At 35.5% G+C, this 12,063-nt stretch overlaps 1 protein-coding gene across 1 annotated transcript; it reads right to left on the reverse strand.

The window, feature by feature from the left end:
* Positions 1-730: 730 nt before the first annotated feature.
* LOC124159453 (sulfotransferase 1C4-like) lies at positions 731-10,306 on the reverse strand. Its single transcript, XM_046535272.1, has 8 exons — positions 10,005-10,306; positions 9,610-9,814; positions 6,177-6,276; positions 5,477-5,672; positions 4,675-4,801; positions 4,486-4,580; positions 4,157-4,340; positions 731-4,050 (listed from the first exon to the last, which is right to left on the reverse strand). The coding sequence occupies exons 2-8, from the start codon at positions 9,812-9,814 to the stop codon at positions 3,944-3,946; spliced, it is 1,014 nt and encodes a 337-aa protein (XP_046391228.1). The 5' UTR covers positions 10,005-10,306; the 3' UTR covers positions 731-3,943.
* Between the last annotated feature and the right edge of the window lie 1,757 nt (positions 10,307-12,063).

The raw sequence follows: 12,063 nt of genomic DNA on the forward strand, positions 1-12,063 counted from the left end.
AGGATTTTTTTGTTATTTTGCTATCTTATTTATCTAATTATGATTTTGTGATTTTATTGCTATATTGTTCCATTATTTATCTTAATTATGCTGAATAATCCACCACTTATCCATAGGCATGAATGCGATAAGTGAAAGGCTTTGTAGAGTGTGTCAAAAGAAGAAGCTACTATATACACGTAGGCTTCAAGGGTCTATGCTGCCTAATGGCACGGAGAAATGAAAAAATACTCGTGCTGCACCTGTCAGATCCATTGCGCCCGACAACGGTTAACTAGTATATCCATACCTAATTTGTGGAATTGCTGCAGAGTGAAAATAACAGGCAAAAATATTTTGTGATGCTACATAAAAATGTGCAAATTTTATGTGAAATAACAAAGCATCTCTGCTCATCATTTGCATCTGCATAACATATTTTCAAAACTTCCCAACTGAGCTAATCATCAGCTCTTAATGCTTGTGTTTTCTACAGGCAACAACTTGTAGTTGTAGGCAACAGCCCAAAATAACGTAAGAAAAAACGTAACAGCTTAAAATGGATTCTCATTCTCCCGAAGCATGATTCCCTTCTTTAACCCAAGGACCAAACTGACGTAAAATGCTGGATGTCCTCTTTACAGTATCAAACCTTTCCACCAGATTACTCACTTTTTACCATTGTCAAAAACTACAGGATTTTCGAATCAACCTACGAATAAAAGACGTATCTAAATAATCAATGCTGTAGTAGGTACTTCATATGAATTTATTAACTCATTCAGGAATTCCTACAGTAATGTATATCGAGGGATTCTAGGAAAAGTTACCCAAAAATCCCATACATTGATTCCTTGTTTACATACCCCATGCAATTTTCGGCACACTCATTTTTCCTACACTCATTTTTTTTCCTTCTTGGGTTTATTTGTTTTCCAATAAAACTTGTTGTAAATGGCAAATATGTGTTTTTAATTAGTTTTCATTTCACACAATTTTAAAAATTTTTCTTTACTTTGAGCATAGGTACTAACAATTTTTTGTCAATTTCAAGCCACAAAAGTAGCACCACCTGAATATATTATTAGATTTACTACGTGCTACATACATCTATGAGTAAAGATGATAATACAGCCAATTCAATACAACACTGATGACAACAAAGCCATGCCAAAGTATTATCATAAAGTTAACATATAATAAACTTAACATTGTTACCCATTTAAAAAATTTAAAACTTGTAAACATGAGTCAAGATAAATCTTCAAAATGAAGTTTATTATATGCTCAAGGACTCATTATGTCCTGTCTAACATGTAGGAAAATATGTAAATACTTCTGAGAAAGAACATAATGGATTCCCAGACAAATATTCTTCTGATAATCTAATTGAATGGCTAAATTTATCTTCAACACACAAAATGGCAATAAACTATGCACATCTAATTAACTACTTCCAAGAATATAATTTTTTCTAGAGCACAAAAAAATAATCTAGTCTACAGCCTGTCTTTCATCTCAATTTAGGCAGTCTTACATGCAATGGCATCTCATCAAGTAAAGTGTCACTTCACCTTCATTTTGAGAGAATACATAAAGAACATAAATTTGGAATATTCACAAATTTACATTAAGTCATTGACATAGATATTCATATAGATATGTACAAACTGGTTGGGAAATGCTACCGCAGGATGTCGACATTTATGTCAATCACTAATGTTCAAGTTGCCTGGGTAAGTGAAGGGCCTAACATATTCACATTACTTGCAAGAGAGGGGAAGCACTGAATTAGTTTGCTAGGTTGTGAAACACCATCAATTGCAATGAGTATGCCCCGCTAGGTTATGTGCCCATGGTACCACTTCCCTTTTGTAATGAATGCTTCCCTGCAAAATTTCATGACGTAACACCCCCACTAGCATTGCCTGAAGCCATGACCTCATGCTGTCATTTTTAAGTTTATTGATATCTATGTGTTTACTATACAAAATGCCTAAGAAAAGGAGGACCTCATTCAAAGTGATGAATCTACTCCAAACTTAGAATATGAAGGCCAACAATGTTTTTAACAGCGAGTATATGGATTAAGATCTATAGCTTACCTTGATATTTAACTGCACGTATTTTTTCACGATTTCATCTAGGTTAAGTTGGTTCATGAATACTTTTATTGAGAGGGCCAAACTGCTCCTTACCACTATGATGAAATACAGCCTCAAATATAGATCTGTGCTCATTTCTAATGCACTTTTTTACTGCTCAAAGAGATTCTATAGAAAAATTAAGTAAAAGTTTTATTCATGAAATTAACGTAATAAGTACTCCCAAAACAAACGTAAGTTGACAAAGGGGTCACTCACTCAAGAGCTGAAATCACAAACATACCCACTTTTCATGAATTGGTGATGCCATTAGTTTGCGCTCATTTACTCATTTAAAAAAATTGCTAGTTGAGGAAAGTAGTCGCTCTCATGAGTATAAAAAACAACAAGCCGCAAAAGGTCAGTGCATGAGTGCATGAGGCCAAGGTAGCTTAGAGGTGGTGACTAGAGGCACGCAAGGGAATGCAAAACCCAAACTCTCCCAATTCAGGCCCTTTGGCCGTCTGAGTTCATGTCTGGAAGCAATCGGACTGAGAAGGTGGCCATTTTCCCAGTATTTGTTTTTCTGGCTGGCATTCAACTCTCTACCTTGACTGCTAGGAAGTGATGTGGCTGGCCTTCTCAATTCACCCCCACCCGTGAGCATTTGGTCTCTGAGAAAGCTGTCTCTCTCTCCAAGATCTCCATAAATATAATATTAAAATACTGAGGGGAATATTCCTCTATCTCAAGTATACTATCACATAGGAAGCAATTAAAAGTTCATTTTTGCAACTATTCACAGGTCTCTAGTGGTAACCCACTCAGCAAGAGTGACAAGGGGTCATCAAATAATCAGCGAAAGGGTTAAGGCCATCGATTTATCTCCATGAATATCATGAGAAGTAAAAACGGATTAAAAAATCAACAGGTAAATAACAGATTAAAAAAAATTATGGGTCTTAATATTTTTCACCCTTTATCACAATCGATACAAAAAAATTGGTGAGTGAGCAATAGTGAAGTGAGCACAAAATTATTTTAAAATCCTTATAATAGATCATTGTTCAAAATTCCTAATAATGTATACCTTTTGGAAATCGTTTATAAAATCCAAAACTTTCCTTTCTCTTAAGATGATCAATGCCTGACCTCGCATAGAAAAACAGTACATTAAGAGATTACAAACCTCATTTTGACAAAACTGATAAAAGGTGCATGATCACATGAGACATGCAGTGAAAAATGCAAAGTAGGAAACTCACCATAATACTATTAACAAGTAAAAGCTGTACCTGAAGTAAAAATATGCAGGTTCAAAGAGGTGCTTCGGTAGGCTCATAAGGTTAGAAAAGCATTAATTTAAAAATGCATGCATTGAATGAACCACATTTTGTACCGAGCAAGCAATTTTGTTTTGAAAAACATTGAGGAATGTAATCCACAACGGAAAATCTATTTCAACATTATAACCCTGAAATGTTTGTTTTTAATTGCGCAATCATAATAGAGCCTTCTTAATTACTCTATTACAATTATCCTTATAAGAAGCCTAAGCAGCTCATCTGCATAATCTAAGAAGTAGGTGCAGTACTCAGTGACTGTGTGATGATATCTACCACATCAAGGCAAGTAATAACAAACTAAACCTACTTTATCTCATCATTAACTTCTGATTCAGAGGATAAGAAAATACAAGACCAATGGAAAAAATGGACCAAAAAACTCACTCAAAAAAATAGGGGAGACAGCAAAGGGCTAATCTAGATCTGTGGGGTAATTTTGTATGATGAAGTAGAGCTCTGGCTGATGGCTACCATAAGTCTTCTAACATAGCTCACCATCAATCCTTCTTAAATCAGCTTAATAATAAAAAAAAACTAGAACTGGAAGCGTAAATCAGTTAGCTGCTCATGTTCTTCAATCCATTTATCAGCTTTCTCATTCAACTCAGGACTGAACTCAGTTTTCCACGATCCACTTTTACCTGCAAATTATGTAGTAATCCTAATTGTAAGTAACTATTCTTTAAAGAAAAATAATAATTGAAAAATTAATAAAAATGAATAAATCATTGAAAATTATCTATCCACCTTGTCTGATAAATCCAGGCTCCCCTTCTCGGACCATTCCTTGTAAATGATAGGCAGGCTGACTCATGGAAGGATTTTTTCGGAAGCTCTCAATACTTAAATGGTCAACTAACTTGTCAACCTCAGCTTTTGAAAGGCTCTTATTTAAAAATTTAGCAACCTTTTGGATACCCGACTCCAAATCCTGTAATGATCCATAATTTTTAAAAATAAGTATTAATTATTGCAATACATACTCAAGAGAAAAACTAAAAGACAACATCACAAAATAAATACTTAATAATCAAATAAATATAAAAAACAGCATTATTAATCTATAAATAAATCACCTTATTCATGTCTTCATAAAACAAGAAGAGCAAATTGGGATGATCTCTCAGCTGCCATGCTTCTTCCACGTGACTCCAAAAGGGTGCCCACAAAACTAGCAGAAAATAAATCACGGTTCTCAATGATGATGATCAGTCATGTACATATTTCTAAAACGGTAAAGAATGAAAGTTCACTAACATCCTCACCCAAGTCTCTCTGAAACAAATCCCAATAATGATCAAAATCCTCCTCGAAGCCGATATCCTTTAAAAGTCTATTTTGGTAATATAGAGAGACCGCAACATCCTTAGGATTCCTGGCAACATAAACCACCTAATAGATAAACACAAGAGGTTTTTACAAGACACAAAATTAAGCAGGTACTTAGCGAAAAAAAGAATTTCACGATTGAGATGAGAATAATAGGAGCACACCCCTTTCTCGTCACATCAATATTTATAAAGTGGTCGAAAATAACCACCAAGCAATGCATGTATCTCTAGGTTTGAAGTAACTTAAGATATGAATATCATTCTAATTTTGGATGATAAACGAAATCTTTTCCAGTCAAATTTAGTTACTGCAAGCTAAAATCACTTACGTACAATAAACACAAAAGGCCTATTTACACAGTACATTAACCTGTACATGTTAATGTCAGCACATTGGAAAAATAAATCATTAGTGCAAATTAAATGTATTTCTGAGGTCATTTTCAACCATTTGGGATGATGGACAGCATTATTAACTTTGGCTTAAATGGGGAAAAGATCAAAATCTAACTCATAATCAAAATTAATTTTTGTAGCTGCTAAAAAAAATTCACCACATTCTTAAAATATGCTTTTCTATAATGATATACAAATATAATTATGATTTGAAATTGGCACTTATGGAAGACTTCTTTTTAATTATAGTGCCGACAAATTTTGTTCCCAAAATTAATCCAATTATAGACAAAATAATAATTACCACCTGGAAATAATAATGTTCAACTTTAATAATCACCTTGCAAGTTTCCAGAAGGTTTGGCGGCAATAGACTCAGTGGTAAATGAGATTTCAGCATTCTAGGAGATTTCATAGTCTTTGCAGTTTCATAACCAGGAGTAAACCGGCTCCTGAAAGCCTTCTCACCCTCTTTGTCCAAATTATTCTTTCGTATAATTTCCTGCTTGAACTCTTCACAGGTGATTATACTTAAACTGTGAGAATATGAAAACAATCACAGGATCATTTATGATGTAATAAAAATATTATTATGCTCATTAACTAATATAATTTCCAGTGTACAAAGACACCAGTCTGACCCCAGCCTTACATTTCATCAATACAGTACACTCCTGATTATCAGTGCTAATGACAGTGAGAGATGGCTCAAACACATAATCGGATAAAACAGATAATCCAAACTTTATCTGACATTTCTTTTATAGTTCATTATTCATGCAAATCAAACAATGTGTTATTATTTATTCTAATAGTCGTTCATTCTGGATTTCTTCAAGGACTCATCGAGAGCTTCCTTCACTCAAACCTGGAAATACTTTAGCGGTGATAACATCATTGAACTCGTATTTCCCCAGCTCTATTTAAAATATTTCTTCAAATTTTATCGCCAGTAATTTTTTTAACTAAGTATATTATAATTGAAAATTTAGCCTGAATTAAGTTATTTTTTGCCAAGGGTAGCATTCTCCTATACTCACTCAATGAATGGAAACCTCTCCATCAGTTTAATGTTACGAGCAGTTTCATAGTCCAGGTCATTCTTCAAGAGCCAAAGTAACTCTTGTGTCAGAGTGGTTCCTGATTAATTTAATAAGAAAAATACAAATATTATTAAAATTCTACCAGTAGACTTAAATACACAAGAACAGATATCAATAAAATAAATTCTATGTCCAGTAACTTAGTTAATAGGTTAAAACAATGTTGTTACTTTAACACTCATATGAACACACATTGCAAAAATATTATCTTCGAATAAGCTCATTTTAAGTCCCATGGTACAACATCATTTTATAGCGGAAAATGTTAACATTTTTTTCTTAGTTAAACAATTTTCTAATTTATGAAGTGTTTTCAGTACAAATCTGGATAAATCAGCCATATCTGGCGATGAGAATTCATATTGAGCTGAATTGGGGACTGTGGATGGTAGGAAAACTAAAAGGTTGTTTTGATAAGGCAATAAATAGAGACCTAAAACAAACTTTACTTCTGCCAGTGTTTTCCCTTCTAACAAAAATGGGACAAAGGATTCTGCTTCAAATTTCTCAGAGATTTTATGGAAAGATAGGCTACCATATCGTGTCATTATCTGTAAATGGGTATGATTGGACGAGTAAGCGTATTTCTTCACAGAGGATCAAGATGAGCAAGCATTGGCAGAGGTTTGATTTCAAACACAGAGTTCTATGGTTCTACTATCATCATCGCTCTTTATTGCATACACAGAGGAGAGATGGTAAGGGAGGCATAGGATGAGTTAGAGGCAGGAGTCAGTGTGGGGAGATTGATGTTCAATCCTTTCGCTGCTGTTCAATCTCCGAAAACCTTCTCCTCACACGCGGCGAAACGGTTGAAATGCGTTTCGTGGGCCCATCGAGCAGGTACTTCAATAATGGGCGTGGTACACCCTCCAAAGGGTCGCTAATCCGGGACCCTATCCTCGACGAGCTAACCCACGCAGGACCCTCTCATCGACCCTACCAGCAGGGGTCGAAAAGTGTCTGCTCTGACTGCATTTTGAAAATCAATCAATCAATCCGTTCATCAAAAAATGATTGTTTGCATCGCACTCCTGCCAATCAAGCAATCAAATACGTCTTTGAACTGTGTTTCAGCGATGAAAAATAACGATTTTGTTAACTTTGCTAAAAACGTGGCTGAGGACCACCGGAAAATGGCCATTTTTATCAAAGTTAACAAAATCGTTATTTTTCATCGCTGAAACACGGTTCAAAAACATACTTGATTGGCAGGAGTGCGTTGCAAACAATCATTTTTTGATGGTTGGATTGATTGATTGATTTTAAAATTGAAGTCAGAGCCGTCACTTTTCGGAAGGGAGTTGGTAGGGTCGATGAGACGGTCCTGCGTGGGTGAGCTGGTCGAGGATAGGGTCCTGGATTAGGGACCCTTCCAAGTGCTTTTGTGAAGGTGCATGACAGGGAGGAAGAAAAGGTACGTCCACAGTAGTCTGCGTTGCGAACGTACTAGGTACGTTCACAGCAGTGAAAAGGTTAAATCAGCAAGGATAGCATGACCAGGCATTGATTATTTGAGGGTTATTCCATGTCAAATCACCAAGAAAATTTTCACAGTGAAACCCAACGATTCAGATTTTAATGAACTTTTTGTCACTAGCTACTATGTACCACCTATTCAATGACCCATGTGAAGTATTTCCTCTCTCACTTACAAAAGTTTGCAAGATATGAAGGGTTGAAGCTCAAGATGTTTGCTCAGAAGTTGTGGTAGTGGGATTCAAATTCCAGAGTGCAGGGTGCAAGGTAAAAATTCATAGCTTAGAAACCAGGAACCACATAATATTTTTTAATTAAATTTTGACCAATTAATTATCTATCCAAGTGCATAGCTTCCATAGATAGCAATGACTTTTATTCCCTTTGTAGAGCTATGTTAGACAAAATTATGTCAAAAGTTGTTAATTATTGATTTTTTACTCAAAAACATTCCTTCATATTTTGAAAATTATCCCCAAAAGGCAGAGTTGTTAAATCATCCAATTCTCTTGAACATTTACCCCTCATATCTTGCAAACTATGAGATTGAGAGAGGAAATATTTTACATGGGTCATTAAAAAGGCAGTAGAAGTTAGTGACAAAAATTTCATTAAAATCTGAGTCGGTAGGTGCCGTGGCTTGGGTGAACTGACATGAAATGACTCTGGAAGATGGCAAAAGGATTGCAGACACTGGTTGATAGATCTGGTAAATGGTGCGAGTAATAAAGCATGAAGATTTACAAAGCACTAGCAGACCACAGAACATTCTTAAGTGGCCGAAATCTTTCATAAATTTGTAAAAGTATAAATCCTAATGCTACTTTTTCATGCTCCTTTTATACCATGAACTAGTCTTTAGCCATGAGAAGATGCTATGTATTGACAGAGACTATTAAATTCAAACCTAGCATTTTAATTAATTTAATTTAACATGTTATGAAGAATCAAATATGAGTATGTATCAACAAGTAGGAAATGAAAACGTGATAACAAGATATACAAGAAATTTAAAAAAAGTTAGTAGCCAATTCTGAATTCTTGTAACCTAATGTGAATTAAAAATAAGCGACATCTGGATATATGAATACCTAATCTAAATAATGTAAGGATATACAGCAGTAAATTTGTTTTTTTGCATCAATATCATTTTTACATACAAAGGCTGAACTCCATCTTTATAATTTCATTGATTCAATCACATTGTAAATCACATGAAGTATTTTAGACCCGAGTGAACCTAGTGAACAGGTTAAGCTCCAAGTCATGGCTTGTGGTTGGGCACATTGATTCATCATGTGTTGTCCGTATGTACCAACCTCCCATTCCTCCAAAAGAACAACTTTCCATGTAAATGGCAGGCAAGGCCAATTTGCATTAGAGCCTTTAAAAAAAGCTAAACTTCGTTTATCCCTAGAATAGGGTTAGCTACACATCATGTCCCCTTTTTAACATGAATAGAACTACATATCATTTGCATTACTAATGGACATAAAGCTTTTTCTAGAGAGTAGAGGGTTGCCATGATCTCTGAGACCTTCTCCCCCACTGCATCAGCCTCAGCTCCAGTATATCTTTTGATAAAAATGTTGAAATATCATAAAAATATAACTCAATTTACTTTTCGCCACAACTCCCTCTTAAATTTCATTTTCAAATCAATCTGTTATTTGTCTTCCATTGAATGTGAACCCACAAACTGGTAGGGAAACTGACACTGTAAATGACGTAATCTTTTTTTGTTTGCCGCACTATGCAATCTTATTATGAGTAAAATTTAGTTATTCTTGCTCGTCACGTCAATCAATTAATTCATCATCATCATAGACTATAGTCTTGGTTACACTTTCAGCTTGCTTTATAATCTACAACTATAACTTGTGTACCCTACCTGATCGGGGAAAGGTAACTATCCATGTATCGTCAGGTTTTAGCTCCATATTATAAAACCCAGCTGCTTGCCCTTCATATTCAGAGCTTAAAAAATACTTTTTCGGGCCGACATGGAGAAACCCTTTCCTTTCACCGGTGAACAATTTCATCAATTCCGCGTTCAGATCAGTGGGAACACTTTTGATTTCGAATGGAAGGTCCATCTGCAAAAGATTTCATTCGGCCAAATATTAAACGAGCAGCTGATCTGAGAAATGCCTGCTTTAGCGGGATTTTAATGCTTTCCATTTGAAACATCAAAATCACTGAGGAAAGATTGAAGCTGAATAATTACTTCCATTTCACTAAATTCAAACAGAGGCGATTTGATAACGAGAATTAGAGTTTACTCACAATGGTCGCGAAGAAAGATATGCTAATCAGCCAACTGATTCCTCTTTAACGTAGTAATCGTAGTAATGACACAACTCCAATGACAACCACCTGTTAATCTCAATGCCGGCAGATAATGAAACCGAAAGGGAAAATATGAGCAACTTGGGTAAGAAAGATTTTGCTTGTGGTGCCCTTTGAACCTAGTTTGTCACGGCATGGTCCCGATAAAAAAAGTATGACTAAAGTTGGACCATTAATTAGACAGCAATAAAAAGTTAATTGCACGCATTTCTGAGCACTGACAGCAAACCACAACAAACGTTACGGATGGTTACGCAAGCCCAGATCTCCAAGGCGGAGAAAGTAGAGAAGCTCCTATTGGCTGCCAGCGTCCAATCCTGTATACGGGTTCTTTACTCAGTGCGCGCCGTGTACGAACCTTCGAAAGTGGAGGTCCAGAAGAATCGCCGAAAGCGAATGTTGAGTTTCGGGGACGCAAAGGCCTTTAACGTGGAAATTCTGTGGATGATTAACAAAAATTGATATCCAGATAAAAATCATAGTTATTTCAATATTTTATGATCGGATTTGAGATATCGGCTACAATATTACCCCAAAAAACTTAAAACCTCCTCACAAACCTTTTAAAAATACAACAATTCTTAACTATTTTCATGCATATTTTATCAATGGAAAAGAAGTAAAAGTTCATCAACCTGAATTAATTTATTCCAAAAGAGAAATCCGCTTACAGTGGGAAACTTAAACATAGAAGTAAGGAAACAGTTTATCAGAACTGGAGCATTCTGATCTGCGGAGGTGAGGCATGGGCAATAACTGCCTCAGAGGGTAGAGACCTTCGAAATGCGGTGCTACATAATCAGGACGAGATTCAAATTAGTCACCTATTTCGTAAATCGAGTAAGTCCAAAGAAAAGTAGGAGAAGAGAAAAGCCACATGAAAACCTTCCTAAGATGACGTAACAACCTTATAGGCCACATCTTGAAACATAATGGCTTGATGAAGACAATCGTTGAAGGACAAGTGGATGGCAAGGACGGAAAAGGAAGACCTCGAGAAAAATATATAGAACAGATAAAGAAGGATATGAAATAAAATAAATACGTTGATATGAAAAGATTAGCTGATAGCTTACTGGAATTAAGAGGAGAGCTACGTCAAAGCAATCTTGAGATTTTTGACCACTGATGATGATGACATTAAATTCAGTATAGAAAACTTACGACTCGCACTATCATAATTTAAAGTGAGCTAATTCTAGTATTAAACTGAATGCTATAACCATTCCGGTTGCAGTATTAAATCTTCTATTAAATTCATTATGTGGCAGTCGTTTATTCAGTCTTATGTTGTAAATACAGCTATGAAATGAAAAATTTTCATTACGAATCTTATGAAGTTTTAAAATAGATGGAGTTCATAATACCAAAATGGGATATTCCAATGTATTCCTTTACACTTAAACTATACGTAAAATGTTTTACTTCTATTTTCAATCATTATTGGTATTTACCTGAGATTCTTAGGTTATAACATTTTAATACTTTTCGAATGCGTGCATTCTACAATTTGATGGTCTGAAGTTGGGGTATTTAGGGAAATTCACGTCAAATAATAGGAGAAAATCAATAGCAGGTAGGCAATTCATTTCTAAGTGTCGCGTGCACGAACACTTGCGATATTCACGGACGAACAGGAGAGGTAGGATCCGGGGCTTCAATATGGATATAATCATCGCTGACCCTAGTTTTGGAAACCACTCCGGTCACATTTTTTATTCACTTGTTTTACGGGATTCCAAAAATTTGTTAATGAGGTTTCTATGGGTCCTCGAAAAACGAGCTTCGACTTATTGCAGGAGTCCGTTCATCGAAGCCTTTCCAGCGAATCTCGCCTTCGGTGGTTCTGCGTTATTCTCTCATGTTACCATTGCTAAGGTCTTAACGTGGAACGTTAACTATGTAGGGAGGGTTAATTAAGCGTTTACCTATACTACTGCAAGAAAACAGTGAACGCAATTCGCCCAGATACTCTGAGCGACAATGCCGACGTAGA

This window comes from Ischnura elegans, chromosome 5 (assembly GCF_921293095.1).
Source record: "Ischnura elegans chromosome 5, ioIscEleg1.1, whole genome shotgun sequence".
Lineage (NCBI taxonomy): Eukaryota > Metazoa > Arthropoda > Insecta > Odonata > Coenagrionidae > Ischnura > Ischnura elegans.